Source organism: Lycorma delicatula, chromosome 1 (genome assembly GCF_047948215.1).
Source record: "Lycorma delicatula isolate Av1 chromosome 1, ASM4794821v1, whole genome shotgun sequence".
Lineage (NCBI taxonomy): Eukaryota > Metazoa > Arthropoda > Insecta > Hemiptera > Fulgoridae > Lycorma > Lycorma delicatula.
Window position 1 is genome coordinate 138,996,723 of NC_134455.1, and position 22,377 is coordinate 139,019,099.

At 32.0% G+C, this 22,377-nt stretch overlaps 1 protein-coding gene across 10 annotated transcripts in view; it reads left to right on the forward strand.

The window, feature by feature from the left end:
• The window catches only part of polybromo (protein), a 315,452-nt gene that overhangs the window by 57,963 nt on the left and 235,112 nt on the right, over positions 1-22,377 (forward strand). For all 10 annotated transcript variants that reach the window (XM_075362328.1, XM_075362291.1, XM_075362318.1 and 7 more), the window contains exon 7: positions 3,920-4,179. In XM_075362328.1, the coding sequence (XP_075218443.1) occupies positions 3,920-4,179 (260 nt within the window). The remainder of the gene's footprint in view (positions 1-3,919; positions 4,180-22,377) is intronic.

Below are 22,377 nucleotides of genomic sequence, written 5' to 3' on the forward strand. Positions count from 1 at the left end.
ATGAGGTAGAGTGTGTATACGAAGAGATTGATGAAGCAATGAAACACGTAAAAGGAGATGAAAATTTAATAATAGTTGGAGATTGGAATGCAAGCATTGAAAAAGGCAAGGAAGGAAATATAGTGGGTGAATACGGGCTGGGCAAAAGGAATGAAAGAGGGGACCGACTTATAGAGTTTTTCACGAAGTATAATTTAGTAATTGCGTACACCCAATTTAAAAATCATAATAGAAGAATATACACTTGGAAAAAACCAGGCGATACTGCAAGGTATCAGATAGATTATATCATGGTTAAGCAAAGATTTAGAAATCAACTCGTTGACTGCAAAACTTACCCTGGAGCAGACATTGATAGCGACCATAATTTGGTGATAATGAAATGTAGATTGGGGTTTAAAAACCTGAAGAAAAGGTGTCAGATGAATCGGTGGAATTTAGAGAAGCTTGAGGAAGAGGAGGTAAATAAGATTTTTGAGGAGGACATCACAAGAGGTCTGAGTAAAAAAGATAAGGTAGAAAATGTAGAAGAAGAATGGGAGAATGTTAAAAAGGAAATTTTTAAATCAGCAGAAGCAAACTTAGGCAGAATAAAGAGAACTGGTAGAAAACCTTGTGTTTCAGACGATATATTGCAGCTGATGGATGAACGTAGAAAATATAAGAATGCTAGTGATGAAGAAAGTAAAAGGAACTATCGGCAATTAAGAAATGCTATAAACAGAAAGTGCAAACTGGCGAAAGAAGAGTGGATTAAAGAAAAGTGTTCAGAAGTGGAAAGAGAAATGAACATTGGTAAAATAGACAGAGCATACAGGAAAGTTAAGGAAAATTTTGTAGTACATAAATTAAAATCTAATAATGTGTTAAACAAAGATGGTACACCAATATATAATACGAAAGGTAAAGTCGATAGATGGGTGGAATATATTGAAGAGTTATACGGAGGAAATGAATTAGAAAATGGTGTTGTAGAGGAAGTTGAGGAGGATGAAATGGGAGAAACAATACTGAGATCTGAATTTAAGAGAACATTAAAAGATTTTAATGGCAGAAAGGCTCCTGAAATAAATGGAATACATGCAGAATTACTGTGCAGTTTAGGTGAGGAAGCGATTGATAGATTATACAAACTGCTATGTTATATTTACGAAAAAGGGGAAGTTCCGTCAGACTTCAATAAGAGTGTTATAGTCATGATACCAAAGAAAGCAGGAGCAGTTAATGTGAAGAATACAGAACAATTAGCTTAACTAGACATGCATCAAAAATTTTAACTACAATTCTGTACAGAAGAATTGAGAGGTGAGTGGAAGAAAAGTTAGGAAAAGACCAATTTGGTTTCAGGAAAAGTATAGGGAGAAGGGAAACAATTTTAGTGCTCAGATTAATAGTAGAAGGAAGATTAAAGAAAAACAAACCAACACATTTGTCATTTAACGTAGACTGGAATAAAATGTTCACCATTTTAAAAAAATTAGGGTACAAATACAGAGATAGAAGAACAATTGCTAACATGTACAGGAACCAAACAGCAACAGTAACAATTGAAGAACATAAGAAAGAAGCTGTAATAAGAAAGGGAGTCCGACAAGGATGTTCCTTATCTCCGTTACTTTTTAATCTTTACGTGGAACTAGCAGTTAATGATGTTAAAGAACAATTTAGATTTGGAGTAACAGTACAAGGTGAAAAAATAAAATGGTACGATTTGCTGATGATATAGTAATTCTAGCCAAGAGTAAAAAGGATTTAGAAGAAACAATGAACGGCATAGATGAAGTCCTACACAAGAATTATCGCATGAAAATAAACAAGAACAAAACAAAAGTAATGAAATGTAGTAGAAATAACAAAGATGGACCACTGAATGTGAAAATAGGAGGAGAAAAGATTATGGAGGTAGAAGAATTTTGTTATTTAGGAAGTAGAATTACTAAAGATGGACGAAGCAGGAGCGATATAAAATGCCGAATAGCACAAGCTAAACGAGCCTTCAGTAAGAATTATAATTTGTTAACATCAAAAATTAATTTAAATCTTAGGAAAAGATTTTTGAAAGTGTATGTTTGGAGTGTCGCTTTATATGGAAGTGAAACTTGGATAATCGGAGTATCTGAGAAGAAAAGATTAGAAGCTTTTGAAATGTGGTGCTATAGGAGAATGTTAAAAATCAGATGGGTAGATAAAGTGACAAATGAAGAGGTATTGCGGCAAATAGATGAAGAAAGAAGCATTTGGAAAAATATAGTTTAAAGAAGAGACAGACTTATAGGCCACATACTAAGGCATCCTGGAATAGTCGCTTTAATATTGGAAGGACAGATAGAAGGAGTTGTGTAGGCAGGCCACGTTTGGAATATGTAAAACAAATTGTTAAGGATGTAGGATGTAGAGGGTATACTGAAATGAAACAACTAGCACTAGATAGGGAATCTTGGAGAGCTGCATCAAACCAGTCAAATGACTGAAGACAAAAAAAAAAGCAATCGAAGAAGCACACAAGCATGCATTTCACTTTTGACTTTGACATGCGAGCTTTCCTTGGAGCACCATTGCGAACTTTGGCGTTTTGTCTCTGGATCGTATTGAAAAAACCCACCTTCATCACCAGTAATAGCACGGCTCAACAAATGTGGATTGATTTCCATTTGCTCTAACAGATCGGCTGCCACATTTTTCCGTGTTTCTCGCTGTTGTTATGTGAGATTTTTGGGGACCATTTTTGCACAAATCTTTCTCATACCAAGATTTTCAGTTAATATTAGACGAACAGTTTCTTGATTGATGTTGAGTTCTTCTGCAATCATTTTTACGGATAATCTTCGATCAGATCGTACGATTTCATGCACCCTGGTCAAGTTGACATCTGTCTGTGAGGTTGATGGTCGTCCAGTGTGGTCTTCGTCTTCAACATTCGTTCTGCCTTCACTAAAAATTTTATGCCACCGAAAAACTTGAGCGCTTGACATAACCTCCTCTCCAAAAGCCTTCTGAAGCTTACCTAAGTTGTCGTCACGTTTTCACCCAATTTAACGCAAAAAGAAATGGCATACCGTTGCGCAATATTTTGCGGTTTCATTTCTGTGACGAGAGACACAAACACGTGTTCACTTATTACAGCACAACTCACAACTGAGCAGTTGCATCAATGTGCCGCTTGAACTAGAAGTAGCTTATAGACGAAGGTCAAAGATGGTGTGCCTACGCAAGCTGCAGGGTTGCCACATCTTGCAAAGTAATGTCTCATTACTTTATTGTCGCACCTCGTATGTATATATAATATGAAATCTAAATCACTGAAACACAGTAATTCTTTTTCTTTTTTCTGTTTAGCCTCCAGAACCATTGTAAGGTATTACTTCAGAGGATGAATGAGGATGATATGTATGAATGTAAATGAAGTGTAGTCTTGTACAGTCAGGTCAACCATACTGAGATGTGTGGTTAATTGAAACCCAACCACCAAAGAACACTGGTATCCACAATCTAGTATTCAAATCTGTATAAAAGTAACTGCCTTTACTAGGATTTGAACCTTAGAACTCTCGACTTCAAAATCAGCTGATTTGCGATGACGAGTTCACCACTAGACCAACCTGGTGGGTGAAACACAGTAATTAGATAAGTTAAACGTACCATATTAATTTCCAACAACCAGTTTTCACGGTACTAATATTATTATTGGAAATTAATATGATAAGTTTAATTTATCTAATTACTGTGTTTTGGTGGTTTATATTTCATGTAATGTTAAATTTTATTAACACAATGAACAATATGCTATTTAATTATTTGAATATTCAAAGAAAATATATATATATATATTACTGAGTTTTGGTGATTTATATTTCTTATATATATTTTTTCTTGGAATTAATTTATATTTTCTTATATTTTTGTCTTGTTTGTTGTACAGCTTTATCCAAAGTATTATGAAGTGATTGAAAATCCTATTGATCTCCGAACGATTGCTAGGAAAATACAAGCCGGTAAATATGGTTCAATTAATGAAATTGAAAAGGATTTGTTGACTATGACAAAAAATGCTTGTTTATTCAATGAACCCGGTTCTCAAATATATAAAGATGCAAAGTCATTGCGGAGGATAATAAATAGTAAAAAGATTGAAATTGAACATGGGAAATTTGCTCCTGGTAAAAGCAGTGAAAGGATAAGGTAATAATTCATTTTTAATATTTGTAATTTGATTAATTTTTTCTGAATTATGACAGGAAGAGGGCTGTGGGTTCAGGTTATTTCACGTTTGTTTGTTTTTCAACATTTTGATGGTCAGAAAACAGTTTGACGGTCTCAGATCATACAAATGACAGTGTATTGTATGATGATTTGAAGAAAGTAAAGTGATGACTGATATATGCCATTTTCTGCTAATTGAAAAATCAGTAGTGTTTGAAACCCATAAGTTTGTTTCAAAGAGAATTGAATTGAATGTTTTCATATTGTAGGGTTTCATAACAATATTTTGTGTGGAAAATAAGTTTTTATAAAAAAAAATTCTTTGATGGGATTGATCATTGAAATATTTACAAATTATTAAATTATCTGCAGTTTGTATTCTTTGCAGTTCCTGCTGCAATGGAGTAATCGGTGGCAGTTTTACAACAGTTAGGAAATCTTTCTTTATTATTCTTTATTATTAAATAATATAGTTAATGATTGTTCTTGTTCATTTAATTTTTAGTTTTTTTGTCAGACTTTGTACTTATGTAAATTTAAAAAATAACAAATATATTTACCAACTGCATATTAAAATGGTATTGATAGTGTTATAACTGTGCCATTAATAACATCACTAGCTAATTCACTGAAGAAAGAATAGCTTAATTATCTTTAAAGATGTTTTTTTAAAGAAAAAATCTCTATAAGATTTTCGCAAGTCACATATAAATTTTTACTTGTTATGGTTTGCTGTGCTGTTCAATATGTAGAAATATTTAATACGTAAAAATATATAGTTTATTGCTTTCTAAGAAGAGTAATCCTTGGTCCTCTTATCAGGGGATTGTAAAGTAGTTTAGTAAATTGCTCCAGTGACATTTTTATATACTCATTACAAATGAAATACACTTACAATAATTTTTAAGAAATTTATTTTCAACTGTGGAGGTTATTGCTTTCATGGATTTACATAACATTTTTTAAGTTTGTATCTATAAGTATTGTATTTGTGCATTGTGAGCTACATGCCAAATATGTAAATATTAGTCTTAAACATGTGAAAGCCTACACACTTCAACATTTGTGTTTTAAGATATCTAAATCAACAGGAAGGGGAGAAACAAGAATTTTGTCTTATAAAACCCCTCCTTCAAAAAGTAGTCATTAAGTTTGAACTTGTTGGTGGTTAATGTGTTAGTGCCTTGTGTTCCTTAGTTGCATTGTTGAATTAAGTCTCATCCAGATAATTTCATTCTTTTACATGCCAGTGAGGTGGAGCTCCTTCTTATGTGAGAATGAACTTCTCACATAATGACTTTTTCTTGTCACATAAACCTTGCACAAAACTGTAATTTATAAGGTGTCATTTCCAACTTTTACGGCAAAATTTTTCACTTGTTCAGTTGTAGAATTTGTATCTTTAGACTCACTTTTCTAGTTAATTTACGTCGACTACATCGGTACACAGTGTAGACATGATAAACTTGCTCTTCTAATATGGATGGTCTTCCCGAACCTTTCCTTTTAGATAGACCTTGCGTTTTCTAACAGCCTTTTTCAGTCAATGGCTTGCTTTAGAGGTTGTTTACCATATTTCGTTCTAAAATATCACTGTGTGAAATATCAAAATTTGTTTTGGCATATCTAATTTTACATTAGAATTGAATTGAAAAGAAACAAAAAAAACCAGTTACATTGTGTGACCGCACACTAAAAAGCTGAAACCTTATTAATTTCAATGAAACCACGCTTTTAAAAATTTAATTGAGGCACCAGATGCATGCTATGCATTCAAAACTAAACTGATGTTCTGAAATCCCTTATACCTCTTTTATACTGCTGAGAACACAACATGTTTGATGCATCATATGCATGTTTGAATGTGATGTTCTTGCAGCTAATATTATGGAAGCAGACCAAATTACAAGGAGCATGTATACATGAAGTTGGAACCTGTAAAAATTGCTTAAGTTTGTACACTTCATACATGTATGTTCATATCCGTCGCTATCAATACAGTTAAATAGTTTTAACTAGGTTTTATTAGGTTGGGGTTGGGGATTGTGAAATATTCATTGTATATATATTTACTTTTGGGGGGTCTTGGAGTTAAAAGAGTTGAGAATCACTGGACTAACCCATCAAAAATATCTGTTCCATTTTTAATAACTCTATTTGCAGGGGTTAAACAATCTGGAAAACCATTTGTACATGGAAAAATCTTTCCAAATAAAATCTTAATAAAACAAAAAACTATGGACGGAGAACAAACTTCTAAATGTCAGTTACTTCATTATATATATATATATATATATATTAATTTATATTTAATAAATGAACCCCAAGTACAGAATAATTGAAATAGGATGACTTACCTTATTTCATTACATAAGCAGAAGCGCTTTGGCGAACTTGATTTGCATCATCAGCTGCATTATACTTATATATATATTTAAAAAGCATCATAAACTCGCAATCCATGATATACCACTTATTCACTTAAAATTTTATGTTAAAAATGTTTTTAAACTAAATTTTATTAAAAAATGTTTAATTAAATTTAACTTACCATACTTTAAAAGCGTATGCAAAAATGTTAAACTTTTATTTAAATTAAAAATTATAATCAAAGTAAGACATAAAATATAAAAAATTGTTTAAAATTATAAAAATTAATTAAGTTAAAATTAATTTTTTTTTATATGTGAACAATATTACATCAATATAAACAAGTGAAATTAAGATTCAAAGATAAAAATTAAATAATTAAAAAAAATAAATAAAAACTTGTAAAGTAAAAATAAAATCGTTAGTAAAGTAAACTTATGTGCTAGCTATTTCACTGAATTTACCTTTCTAACCATATTGAAAGATCAATTACTGAACATTATTATTAAAACAGATAATGGTGCTATCTACTGCAGCCTTTATAATACCATCATCTTCATAGTCTGTCTAAAGGTTGATCATAATTTATTTTTATGTTTATATATATATATATATATATATATATATAAAATACCTTTCTTAAATGTCAAAACCCTTATTATTCCTATCCACATCGCATTTTTTAATTTCTAGTATGTTTAAGTTTGTCTGAATATCTGATATTGTGTGCTTATTTTTAATCAAATGATTTGATTCAAATCCAGTTTACCTTCCAGTTTACATTCAAAAACCCAGTTTACTTTTTTTATAACATCTAAAATGATGTTATAAATGATGAATTCTAAGATCTTTCTAGATCTAGTGGTCTTACCAATATAAACATGGTCACAATCATTGCATACAATTTTATAAATACCACTCAAATTGTACATATCAGAAGATGTATTATTATGTATCAAGTGTTTTATTATGTGGTTATTTGTCTGGTATGCAAGTTTGAACTTATTATCATGAACCTTTGTAATGTGTTTGACTATTTTATCAGTATATACGTATTTTAAATACACATTGTCATTTTTTTGTTTGTTATTTATTGGTATTAAATTTGTGTTATTTTTAATTTTTACCATTTGTTTATTATAAATTTTATCTACCAATCTACTATCATAACTATTATATATTGCAGTCTGTTTTATAATTATAAAACAGACTTTATATTTTTAATTCTTTGTTTAATTCATCTTTATTTACGTTATGTTTCATATTATTCTACTTATCATATTTGTATAAGTACTAATGTTATGTGACCATGGGTGAATTGAAGCTCTATGTATGTATGCTGGTTTTGTTAGATGTTGGTTTCCAATATACTAAGTTATACATTGATTATTTTTACTAAACTCAATACTAACATCTAAATAATTTATTTTTCAATTGTTATCAATTTCAAATCACTACAGTATGAGATTAACTTATTCAAGATTATTAAATGTTCGTCATTTATCACAGGATTATAGACTACAAAAATTTTTTTTTTTGTCTTCAGTCATTTGACTGGTTTGATGCAGCTCTCCAAGATTCCCTATCTAGTGCTAGTCGTTTCATTTCAGTATACCCTCTACATCCTACATCCCCAACAATTTGTTTTACATATTCCAAACGTGGCCTGCCTACACAACTCCTTCTATCTGTCCTTCCAATATTAAAGCGACTATTCCAGGATGCCTTAGTATGTGGCCTATAAGTCTGTCTCTTCTTTTAACTATATTTTTCCAAATGCTACTTTCTTCATCTATTTGCCGCAATACCTCTTCATTTGTCACTTTATCCACCCATCTGATTTTTAACATTCTCCTATAGCACCACATTTCAAAAGCTTCTAATCTTTTCTTCTCAGATACTCCGATTGTCCAAGTTTCACTTCCATATAAAGCGACACTCCAAACATACACTTTCAAAAATCTTTTCCTGACATTTAAATTAATTTTTGATGTAAACAAATTATATTTCTTACTGAAGGCTCGTTTAGCTTGTGCTATTCGGCATTTTATATCGCTCCTGCTTCGTCCATCTTTAGTAATTTTACTTCCCAAATAACAAAATTCTTCTACCTCCATAATCTTTTCTCCTCCTATTTTCACATTCATTGGTCCATCTTTGTTATTTCTACTACATTTCATTACTTTTGTTTTGTTCTTGTTTATTTTCATGCGATAGTTTTTGCGTAGGACTTCATCTATGCCGTTCATTGTTTCTTCTAAATCCTTTTTACTCTCGGCTAGAATTACTATATCATCAGCAAATCGTAGCATCTTTATCTTTTCACCTTGTACTGTTACTCCGAATCTAAATTGTTCTTTAACATCATTAACTGCTAGTTCCATGTAAAGATTAAAAAGTAACGGAGATAGGGAACATCCTTGTCGGACTCCCTTTCTTACTACAAAAATATCATCAGCGTATCTAGTCAACATTAAAATATCATGTGTGTGTGTGTTATCCCGTAAACTATCTTATCTTCAAATTCCTGTAAATAAACCTCCAACAATATGGTTGACAACGGAAAACCCATTAGTAATATTTTGAAATATGTATATATAAATATAATGCAACTGATGATGCGAATCAAGTCGCAGCTTCACCTGCACTATATGGTTACTTGTGTTTCCCATAGCGGTCAGTATTTTTATTTTATGTTTTTCAGTCAAATAATGTGGCAGCTGCAGCCAGTCACACATATACAGAGTGATTTTTTAGTCCTGTTACCCAATTTTAAATGTAATTTAAGAAAGGGAAATTTAGGTGGAATAAAAAAAATGTATTTGTTATTTACAAAAGAGATTTAATAAAAAGCTATTACTTACATAATTGTTAAAGAATATGCTCAAAATGCCCACCCCTTGCGGTTATACACACACGGACTCTTTTCAGCATATTAGCAGAAACCTTTTTAAGAGTTGCATTAGAAATATTCGTGATTAAGTCTGTAATATTGACTTTAAGTTCATCAATAGTGTGAGGATTGTTTTTGAAGGCCTCGGACTTAATATAGCCCCACAAAAAGTAGTCGGGAGATGTGAGGTCTGCAAAGATTTGTCTTGTAAAGCGTTAGGATTTTCAACCGTACAAATTCGACAGTTTTGACTCTTCACATAACCATCGAGATGGATCCAAGCTTCATCACTAAAGAATACTGTGTTTAAAAATTTGATTCCATTATCGTTTACGAAAGACCTAAACCAACGGAAATATTGCAATCGCTTGTTTAAATCTGGAGGCTGAAGCTCTTGGACTAATCGTACGTCATACAGATACAATTTCAATTTTTTAGCAGCTTTCTGAACACTCGAATATGACAAACCGACTTGCGTGGAAAGTTTTTGTAAACTTTACCGTAGAGAATTGAGCAATCTTGTTTTCACATTCTTTAAAACATCATCTGTCAAGCGAGTTGGTCGACCACTATGTTTTCTGTCGCAAACACTACGTGTCCCTCCAAATCGGTTTGCTAGCCTAGAAATTAACATTTTTTCTGGCGGAGGAACACCGACAAATTTAATTTGAAATGATTCTTTTACACTTGTGTACGATTTCGTAGCAAAATATTGTTCAAGAATGAAAACTCATTCTATGGTAAAAGACATTCTGTTCGTAACACGACCAGAAACGGCACAAAAGTTTACACAGCTCAAAGGAGAATCAGCTCACACTGCCATATCTATACCAGTTGAGTAGCGCTACCAACTTCGTGTCACAAAACAAAATTTCCCTTTCTTAGAAAAAAATTACCAGACATTAACAATTGGATAACAGGACTAAAAAATCACCCTGTGGTAACAGTGTAACAGCTGTAACTGTTACAGCTGTGTTGTGTTACTGGTAACAGCTGTGTTGGTTGAGCCACAGCGCTGTATACCTTCACATACCTTAAAAAAATTGGAATTCTGAAAACTTGAAAGTGGTTTTTAAATATTTAACTGAAGAGCATTTGCAAGCCCAAATCTACTGAATATCTTGTTTAGTACAGTCAGGATTGGGAAAATTTACAATCATTGCTCAAAATCTTTTTGCCTTTCTTCACCCTCTTTTAAGGTTGAATTTAAAAAATCTAGAAATTGGTTTATTCATATGTAGATTACACTCACCAAAAATCAGGTTGATTTCTTCATTTGTTACCAAGAGATTAAAAAAAAATAGTAAATTTCATTGTTGCTCCATTTCACCCCTTTAAACACAGAATTAAAAAAATCTTTGCTTGGTGTGTAGTTACACTGAAAAAAGAATATTTATACATTATGTTGCATTGGTGTAATTAAAATGTATAATGCAAATAAGAATAGATACATAAAATTTTCTGGCATAATAGTAATTGTATTGCATAATTTAATGGACAATTTACTGTGTTTGCTGAAAATTTTAGTGTTTTATAAATTCTTTAAAATTGTTTTTAATATTCTAATTTAGTTTTAATAAATCATTTCTGTTATTTCTTCTCAAAACAATTTTTTTTCAGTACGAGAGAATTTTTTTTAAGTTAGGAGAGCAACTCATAATTTGAAATGAAAAGGGTGGGATTGTGAATATCATTTTAAAGCTCACTGACAAACAGAAACTGGTGTTAAGAAATTAAGGCTAGAATAACCCTACCAAGTTGTTAGATGTTTTATATTTTTTACAGCTAGTTTCAAAATGACCTAATTGCTCATAAGTGAAAAAATAAGTACAAAACATCTAACTGAAGACATGATTTTTTTCATTTTCAGTTTATTATTATTTATTAACATTAGAAAAAAGGTAGGCCTATGACTTGCTGCAAAAATGTACATGGTTTATGTTTCATTATGTATGATTTTGTTAAATGTTTTTGCCAATCGAAACTAAATAATATCGATGAATTTAGTGCACTAACAACAACAAAAACTTTTATAATGAAAAGCTTCAAATACTCAACATTTTTAGCTGTTTCTTGGGTTGTGATTTTTAACACAGCTCTAACCCCAATATTTTCCTTTTTATCCAAAACACTAATATAATTTTAGATAAATTTTTTGTATAAAGAAGTATAAATCGTTCGAATGAATGAATTATTCGATAAGTATAAATTGTGCAAACAAACCCTTGCACCATTCTTTTTACTTCTTTTTATGAAGTAAAGGAAGTATTGTGATCCCGAAAAATTTCAGATTTCAATGGAAATATCCATTTTGACTAGTTTTGGTGTGACATCTGTATGTACATATGTTGATATTTTGGAATTAGGACTGTTGTAACATGTAGTTCTGCATCTTTCCTTTTGATTGCAATTTACAACCAAAAGTGCTCAAAAAAGCCCAAAATCCAAAAAAATTGGATTTTGGACTTTTTCTTAACTGCAGTAATAAGCCCTTATTGAGAGCTTTTCATTGATTTTTTTATAAGTGGTACTTAATTCATTAGTTCCAGAGTTACAGCCAAATTATATTTTAATTAATGAAATATTTGGATCTTAATGGGAGGGCACATTGGTTTCTTTAACTTTTTTTTTTTTTAATTTAAATATATTGATTTATTAATAATTTTAACCTCTGAATGTAAAAAAAAAAATATGAAAATTATTATTGAATAACAATAATAATAAGAAATTATGAAAAAAATATCAGAAGTTATTAATAAAGTAAAATTTTATGTACTTTTCATTTAAAAAAAAAATATGTATATGTAATTTAATAGACGTATTAGGAAGTCATGTAGTGTTCACATTAGAGTTTTTATAGTCATAATCTAAAATTAATTTATTAGTTCTGTATTGTATTGTTCTATATTGTGTATTCTACTTTGTTTAGTGAATTGTAGTATTATTTTCAGTTAGAGGATTATTGTTAAAAAAATGGTCTTAAAGAGATAGAAATGTCTTTTAAGTTTTTTCCTTAATGAAAGTCATTATGAATGTTATACAGTATTTTATTATCGAAAAATATTATATATTACTTTTACGTTATTACACAAATAACAAAAATTACACAAATATTTGAGAAGTTTCAATGTTTAATTGCAGTTGTAAATAATTTTCCATGAGAAAATAGCTGATTGACTGTGTCTAAGTCATCAATGACTTTGTATTATCTTTGACTGTATAATTGACTCGTCTTTTTTAAACATTCTTTACAGTTCAAAGTGTTTACACTGTTTGGCATGTAATAATTATTCATATACAATTCTCTGGTATTTGGATTTTTCTCCTGCTATTTCTTAACGGTTTTAATAAATAAACAAAAAAAAATTCTTTAATTCTGAATAGAACATAATAATAGATCATATCAGTGTAAGATAAATTATAAATATAAAAACAAATTATAAGATAAAAAATAGAGAGTATTTAAAGTCCATATTAATTATTTCAATACAAACCGATGAAATAATGTTAATTTCTTTCTTTTATATATTATTAAAAATTCATTAACAGAGTAATGTCTGCTTAAAAAAATGTTGTAATTGTCTTTTAAATAATTTGTTGAGGAAATTTTTCAAATGGCTCGGCAGTGTATTAAAAATGGTAGCAGAAGCATAATAACTCTTTTTCTTGTAAGTCAAGGTATTGTGTTGATTTATACCAAAACAATACCGTTGTCTTCTTTGATAAAGATATATTGTTATTATTAAAAATTAAGTGACCATTCTTTTTAGCAGATTCCAGATTCATAAGTATAAATGTAAGTATAAGTTTACATTTTTAATTTACTAAATATCACTGAGTTTGTTTTCTATTCTTGGGTTCCAAACAATGATGTGAACTAATTAATATGGCCTCTCTTCTGGTGCCAAATAGTTTGTGTCTTGAAATATTGTCCTGATTTTCTGAGGGAGCCTCAAAGGATGATATAATTTAAACTGGAATATAAATAAGTATAATAAATAGCTAATGATGTTATGCACAGCGTTTTAATGAAGCAGTTCAGAGCAAAATAGTATGGTTTGAATTTGTTACAAATGGAATCAATTTGATTTTCCCACAAGAACTTATCACCTAATAAAATTCCCAGAAAAATTTTCTGTTTGGGCAACAGAAATATTAATATGTTCATTTATGGGAATTGTATCCATGAGTTTAGCTATGTTACACCTACCAGAGAAGCACAAGGCAGTGTGTTTATCCATATTTAAGTTTAAGATGGTTACAATCGATCCATTGAATAGTTCTTTTTTAGCTGCTATCATATAATTTTCAATTCCTTTTAAATAATTAAGTTCAGTTATAGATAAAGTTGTGTGGTCTGCAAAAAGTGTTACTATACTATATAACTATTATCTATCCGTTACTAACTGAAACTTTTGGATGATTTCCAGTTTGTGAAACCAAGCTAATAAATAGACTTAGTTGTGGCTGATTGTTGTTGCATTCAGTTCGTAGACATCGTTTAACAATCATAACTGATTGAAACTCCACTAACCAAAGCATGCACTGATCCTTATGTTGTGGGGTCCATACCTCAACTGACTACTACGACTACAATTGCATTCTGGGATGCATATTCTGCTTTCCTTGACAGTACACAAAACAAATCTTAGAGATATTTTCTGTTGCTTAGCCTACTTTAAAAGATTACTATGACTGGTTTTCTAATTATAGGCCGTTACTTTAGGATACCTTTAGCCACCTAGACATCCTGTGTGTGTATATATATATATATATATATATATATTGCCGAATGACTTCTACAGCACGTGGCACTTACTAACCTTATGGTAGCCCTGAAAAGGGCCGTTTTTGTTGTCGATTGGCTTCAACAGCTCGTTGTAATTACTAACCTTATGATAGCCCTTAGATGGGCTGTTGTCGTCAAATGACTTTGTTGGCTCGTAATTCGTAACCTTATGGTGGCCCTGAAAAGGGCTGTTCTTTGCATTAGCTCTGAGAAGAGCTGTTGGGTCTGGAAGCTGGTCTTTGGCGAAGTGAGGGAGTTGCATTGAAGTCAGACCGGGCTTCCCCTCAGTGGCAGTTGGGTCTCCACTACAGTGTGGCAGTGGTGGCTTCCAGAGCCCCACAGTGTTGGGTCGGCATTGGTTGTCCTTTGCCAGTGCGGCTGAGGCGGTTCTCCCTGAGCAATTCCACACTGGGCCGGCTACTGCTGTTGAATCTGCCAGCCAGGGTGATTGAAGCCCAGTGAGCTGGAACGGGAAGGTAGCATCTGCGTTCAGCAGCTCCCTCGGTGGGCCGGCCAGGCCTGCTGCTCTGGCAGGGATGTTGGCATCCTCCAGGAGGTTTCATGTTGTGGCGGCCAGGGAACTTCTTCCATCTTCTACTTCTTCTTAGTCTTCTCCAGGTGGTGGTCAACGGTGAACTGAAAATTCACTCTTGTGCATGCTCTTTTGTTGGAGCCTGAGAGTGGTGGGGCTGCAGTGCCGCTATGGTGGGAGAACTGCATGGTGGGAGTGATGCTTGTATCAGCATGTACGTATACTGTGACCAGCTCACATCATTGCTACCGTATTCGCCCACCAATATTAAATTAGGCATATATGTGGTAACAATATATATAAAATAACATGTGAGTGATGATTCATAATCAACATCTGGCAAAAACTGTTGAAGAAAAATTGATGAAAATTTGTTGTATACATGTTCTTGTTATGTAAGTGCACACTAAGAAAGGATTTTTTGAAATTACAAGTTTAAAGTGCTAAAGTGGAATTACCAGCCAGGGCTGTGTTCTTTTTTTCAACCTCTCATGGGCTATAAAAAAAAAAGACATATTGACATAAAATGATTTTATTACTAAAAGTTAAGTAGTATCTAACTTATTTTTTTTACATAATCGCAAAAATGATTGAGGTATTTGTCGTATTGACACCAGCTTTCCGATGCACTCTTCCAATAAGTTTGCCGTCAGTGAGGTAAGGTGTGTCTTGACAGCCTTCTGAAATTCTTCGTTGGTGGTGAAGTGTTGTCTGTCCAACCATACCTTCATTCTCGAAAGAGATGAGAATCGCTAGGTGCTACATCTGGACTATACGGTGGATGGTTGAAAACATTCTACTTGAATTGTTTGAAAAGGTTTTGCGTCATGTTGGCACAGTGCGGTTGTTCATTAACGTGGATCAAAACCACGCTGGATGAGAGCATACCTCTTTGTTTGTTGTGGATTGCTCTGCAGAGGTGATGTAAAGATTCACAATAAATTTCCTTTGTTATTATTGTTCTCTGCTCCATAAAGTCCACCAACAAGACACTTATTGGTTCCAAAAAATGTAGCCATTATTTTCCTGTTGCTCAGTGTCTGCTTGAACTTTTTTTGGCTTATTTGGAGAAGTGTGCATCCACTGCTTAGATTGTTCTTTGGTTTCCGGATTGTTATAGTGGATCCATGTCTATTGCCAATAATGGTAGACTTTTAAAAGCTCTTCCCCCTTATTATTGTAATGCGTGAGAAACATTAAAGCTGACGCCATTTGTTGTGTTTTGTGATCGTCACTCAACATTTTTGGAACCCAACATACACACAGTTTCTCATATCCTTAGTCACAATTTTGTGCAGAGAAGACCTTGAAATTTATGGGATTTGTGCAGAAAGTTCACTTTTTGTAAACCTCTGTTTGTCGCGAACAAAATTAACATGCTCAACCAGGCATACAGTAGCAACAGACTTACATCCTTGCCCACCTTCATCATGGACATCTGGTCAGCCTTCTTTAAATTTCCTACACCTTTCCAGTACACTACCATCACTCAAATAGTTTTCACCATACACTAGGCTCATTCTGCAATTGATTTCAGCAGCGCTATGTCCTTCTGCTTGCAGAAAATGTATAACACTTCATAACTCAAAGTTGACTGGAGCATTGATTGCAGCAGTCATGTTCAATTGCCTGCCCGTAGCTTGGCTCAGAGTGATGCACTGGAACCGCCAATGGCAGAGGTTACGATGAAGGGGGGGGAGGCACAATTGCACAATGCACAGACCTGTCTCCTGCCTCCGTCCTATCTCTTGTTTACTAAAATGCACAATCAAAGGTTGAAAAAAACAGCCATTGTGCAATGAAATTTACAATTTTTTGAATTTCTGTATATCAAATGAAGTTATCAATTTGATTTTTGGTTGTGGAAATCTTCATGTGATTATCTAAAAACCAATTTCTAGATTTTTTGAAATTTGACTATGTAAGGAGTGAAAAAAGGAAAAAAAAAATTCAAACAGTGATTGTAAATTTTCCCATTTCCTTTTATACTAAATGAGATATTCTCTTGATTTAGGCTTGTGAACACTCCTCACCTAAATATCTAAAAACCATTTTTGAATTTTAATATTTAAAGGGTAAAAAACATAAATGTTTTTTTACATTTTGCCATTTTATGCTGTCCTGATTGAATCGATCTTTAGCAGATTTGGTAACATTGTGATGGTAATTTATGTTTGTAATTCTGATTATATATTTTGCAAGCGAAGCCACAATGGGTAATCTAAAAATCAATTAGTAGGTTGCTCTGAAGAAATTACAGTACACTGACAGTTTTTATAAATTGAACAGTGTTTAATTTTTATTTATCATTATTACTCTCACAAGCATGAGTGGCCTCTAACCAGACTAAACATCCCCTGACTATGACGGGAAACGCAAATAACCATATAGTGCTGGTTAAGCTGTGACAGGGATGCTAGCATATGTACATATAAAATCAACATTACAATATAAAAACGTCGGGTTTCTTCTATGGGGTTATTACTTTCATTAAACTTTACTTAAATTACCTTTTCCAGAGTGACACGTCCTTTAACATATTCACTAACTGAATTTTTTTTCTGTACTTACCTTCTGTGCTGATTTTTTTTTTAATAACTTGTATTACATTATAGTGCTAGTACAAATAACTAGATTTTTTAAGTCTTCAATTTTTGTAACCCTGAAAGTATGTGGTAACACCACATGTAGATCAGCAGCAAGCAGCATATAAATGACTCCTGCAGTATGCAGCCCGCTTGTTACATTGCTTCTTGAAATATATTTTTTCCATTTTTTCTTGGCTATTATTCAATGGTTTTTAAAATGTATAGTTTAATATTCTGTCATAACAGTGTTCGGCAATCTTTTTAGGTTATAATTTATTGAATTTATCATATAATTTCTCAACAAAAAAAATTTTATATATCTGTACTGAAATTTTATCTTTTCTGAGTAATAGTTTTCTTATTTGCAATAAAAGTTATAAAAATATTAGAAGATAAATGGTAATTAATTTTCATCTTTTACAATATATATAGACCTACCACTAATTATGAGATCGCTTTTATTAGAACACGTAACTATGTTTCTCTCTCTATGAATCATGAGACCGTGCCGATGGTGAGGGGGCTTGAGTGCTCAGTGATACAGAGTAGCTGGACTGAAGGTGCAACCATATTGGAGAGGTATCTGTTGAAAGTCAGACTAAGGAATGATTCCTGAAACAGGACAGCAGCTCTTTCAGTAGTTGTTAAGAGCATAGGTCAGGAGGACTTAAATGGCCATCATTTAATCTTTCATTCAACATTATTCAATTTTCTGAGTACTATGCAGCTGAAAGCAATAGAAAACTACACCTTCTTTATACCCAAGAAAATATAACTCTGAATTTTCATGTAACAAAGATGGAGGTGCCTTCTTTGGTAAAATATTCCGGAGGTAAACTAGTCCCCTGTTCGGATCTTCGGGTAAGACTACTAAGGAAGGGGTCACCAGAAAATTAAAAAATAACATTCTATCAGTCTGAGCATAAAATGTTAGAAGTCTATAAAAGGTTGGTAGGTTAGAAAATTTAAAGAGGAAAATGGATAGATTAGATGTAGTAGGAATTAGCGAGGTTTGGTGGGAAGAGGAAAACAAGTTTTGATCAGGTGATTTTATAATAATTAACATAGTTTCAAATAAGGGCAGGCAGGAGTAGGTTTCATAATGAACAAGAAGATAGGGAAGAGAGTACAGTATTTCAAAATGCATAGCGACAGAATCATTGTAATAAGGATAAAATCAAAACCTAAACCCACAATGATTGTTAATGTCTACATGCCTACAAGTGCCCATAATGATGATGAGGTAGTGTGTATATGAAGAAATTGATGAAGCAATTAAACACATAAAAGGGGATGAAAATTTAATAGTTGTTGGAGATTGGAATGCAAGCGTTGGAAAAGGCAAGGAAAGAAGTATTGTGGGTGAATACAGGTTGGACAAAAGAAATGAAACAGGTGGCCAATTTATTGAGTTTTGCATGAAGTGTAATTTTATAATTGTAAACAGGTAGTTTAAAAATCATAATAGAAGCATATACACATGGATAAAGTCAGGTGATACTGCAAGGTATCATATAGATCATGTTATGGTTAAGCACAGATTTAGAAATCAACATGTCATTGTCTGCAAAGCACATCCAGGAGCAGACATTGATAGCGACCATAATTTAGTGATAGTGAATTATAGATTGGGGATAAAAACCTCAAGAAATTGTGCCAAAGAATGGTTCCAAAAATTGGTAGAATTTAGAGAAGCTTGAGGAAGAGGAGGTAAAGAAGATTTTTGAGGAGGACATCGCAAGAGGTCTGAGTAAAAAATATAAGGTAGAAAATGTAGAAGAAAAATGGGAGAATGTTAAAAAGGAAATTCTTAAATCAGCAGAAGTGAACTTAGGCAGAACAGAGAACTGGTAGAAAACGTTGGATATCAGAAGATGTATTGCAGCTGATGGATGAACGTAGATAATGTATGAATGCTAGTGATGAAGAAAGCAAAAGGAACTATTGTCAATTAAGAAATACTATAAAGAGGAAGTGTAAACTAGCAAAAGAAGAGTGGATTAAAGAAAAGTGTTCAGAAGTGGAAAGAGAAATGATCATTGGTAAATTAGACAGAGCATACAGGAAAGTTAAGGAAACTTTCATGGTACATAAATTAAAATCTGATAGTGTGTTAAACAAAGATGGTACACCAATTTATAATATGAAAGGAGAGGTTGGTAGGTGGGTGGAATATATTGAAGAGTTATACGGAGGAAATGAATTAGAAAATGGTGTTATAGAGGAATTTGAGGAGGATGAAATGGGAGAAACAATACTGAGATCTGAATTTAAGAGAGCATTAAAAGATTTAAATGGCAGAAAGGCACCTGGAATAGACGGAATACCTGTAGAATTACTGCGCAGTGCAGGTGAGGAAGCGATTGATAGATTATACAAACTGGTGAGTAATATTTATGAAAAAGGGGAATTTCTGTCAGACAAAAAAAAAAGTGTTATAGTCATGATACCAAAGAAAGCAGGGGCAGATAAATGTGAAGAATACAGAACAATTAGTTTAACTAGTCATGCATCAAAAATCTTAACTAGAATTCTATACAGAAGAATTGAGAGGAGAGTGGAAGAAGTGTTAGGAGAAGACCAATTCGGTTTCAGGAAAAGTATAGGGACAAGGGAAGCAATTTTAGGCCTCAGATTAATAGTAGAAGAAAGATTAAAGAAAAACAAACCAACATACTTGGCGTTTATAGACCTAGAAAAGGCATTCGATAACGTAGACTGGAATAAAACGTTCAGCATTTTAAAAAAATTAGGGTTCAAATACAGAGATAGAAGAACAATTGCTAACATTTACAGGAACCAAACAGCAACATTATCAATGAGCACAAAAAAGAAGCAATAATAAAAAAGTGAGTCAGACAAGGATGTTCCCTATCTCAGTTACTTTTCAATTTTTATATAAAACTAGCAGTTAATAATGTTAAAGAACAATTGAGATCCGGAGTAACAGAACAAGGTGAAAAGATAAAGATGCTATGATTTGCTGATGATATAGTAATTCTAGCTGAGAGTAAAAAAGATTTAGTAGAAATAATGAACGGCATGGATGAAGTCCTATGCAAGAACTACTGCATGAAAATAAACAAGAACACAACAAAACTAATGAAATGTAGTAGAAATGATGTAGATGAACCATTGATTATAAAAATAGGAAGAGAAAAGATTACGGAGGTAGAGGAATTTTGTTATTTGGGAAATAGAATTACAAAAGATGGACGAAGCAGAAGTGATAGAAAAAGGCGAATTCACAAGTGAAACGGGCCTTCAGTCAGAAATATTAGAGTTGCGACAATTTGATGAAGAAAGAAGCATTTGGAAATATATAGTTGAAAGAAGAGACAGACTTATAGGCCACTTATTAAGGCATCCTGGTATAATCACTTTAATATTGGAGGGACAGGTAGAAGAAAAAATTGTGCAGGCAGGCAAAGTTTGGAATATGTAAAACAAATTGTTAGGAATGTAGGATGTACGTTTCATTATGTATAACATAATGAAACGACTTGCACTAGATAGGGAATCTTGGATAGCTGCATCAAACCAGTCAAATGACTGAAGACAAAAAAAGAAAAAAAGTTGTGTTTATAAATATTACAATTCATGAAAATTAGAACAATTAACAAAAATTATACCAACTATTAAATTTTGTCACAAGTAGGTTGTATTTACTGTAAAAATGGTAAATTAATTTTCCATTTTCTAAAAATTGTTTTTCGGGTTGTAAAAAAAAATATAGTGTTTACTGAAAATTTTTTTAAATATTTCAATTCTGACAAATGATTGCACATTACATATTTAAATTATATAACACATTTACAAAAAAAAAAAACAAAAAAAAAACAGTAATGCATAAAATGACTAATTAAAAGAACATAAGTTAATATTGAAAGTGTTAGTAATAAATTTCCCTGTTTAATGTAACTTACCAATTACAATAAAAATATATTTTTTTTTTACAATTTTCTTTATTTACAAAGCTACTAACTTATTATTATATTAATTTTAAATCATTTTTTTTTTATAAACTTAATAGATAGAAATCTGTGTTATGGGTAGAAAGGTATAAATGTCTATTTATTTGTATTATAACTGTTAGACTGCAAAGAATTTGCTCAAAGTTAATTTTAAAAAAAATAAATAAATAAAAATAAACAAACCTGTTATTTAAAGTAGGCTAATGAAAGAATAATACATTAAAATTTAAAAAAAAAAATCAAAAATGTTTAACAAAATAAATTGAAAATAAGGCAACAATCAAATATAGTTTTAAAAATATTTAAAAATATTTGATAATATGTTAAAACATTGTACTGACTTCAATTTAGTAAAATAATTTTGTAAAAGCAGCCTTAGCTTTGAAATTCTCAAAAACTAGGGTCAAAACATGTAATGTCGGTTTCAGTGCATTTGCTTTCCAATTAGAAATGTTTGCATCTTTTTCATTTCACCCTACCATTTTCTACTTTAGGAGGGAAGTATGCAGGCAGGAGACTCTCTGTCGTTAATTTTGGCTGTTATAAATGGCATGTCATGGTTTACCAACAAACTACAGCAAATTTCTGTCTGAAAATCATGTAGGTGCATTTCATTGTTGCTAAATTTGTTGAAGAGAAAGTGGCAGTTTATGAGTATCATTTGGAATATGTGACATTTTTTTATACCATCTAAAGGCTTTTATTAGAGGAAGGGTAATAGGCCAACATTTGATCCTGTATATTGACACTTTTCATGTGGTTATTGTACTCTACTATCATATGTTGTTTGTTTCCACACCTGTTTTATTATTTACAGTTACCTCCTCTTTTCCAAACTCATTCAAAATGGTTAGGACATCTCGTTTTGTCTTTTCACCTGGCGATGCACACTTTTTTAAAGTTATATCATGCCACTATTTCTCCTTTTTTATAAACTACTTCGGAGGGTTTTCTTTTTCTTTTGGACTGTAGGGTCGGGTCCCAGTGCAATAAGTGCCAATCTAATAATTTTCAGCAAGTGAAATGCTGTT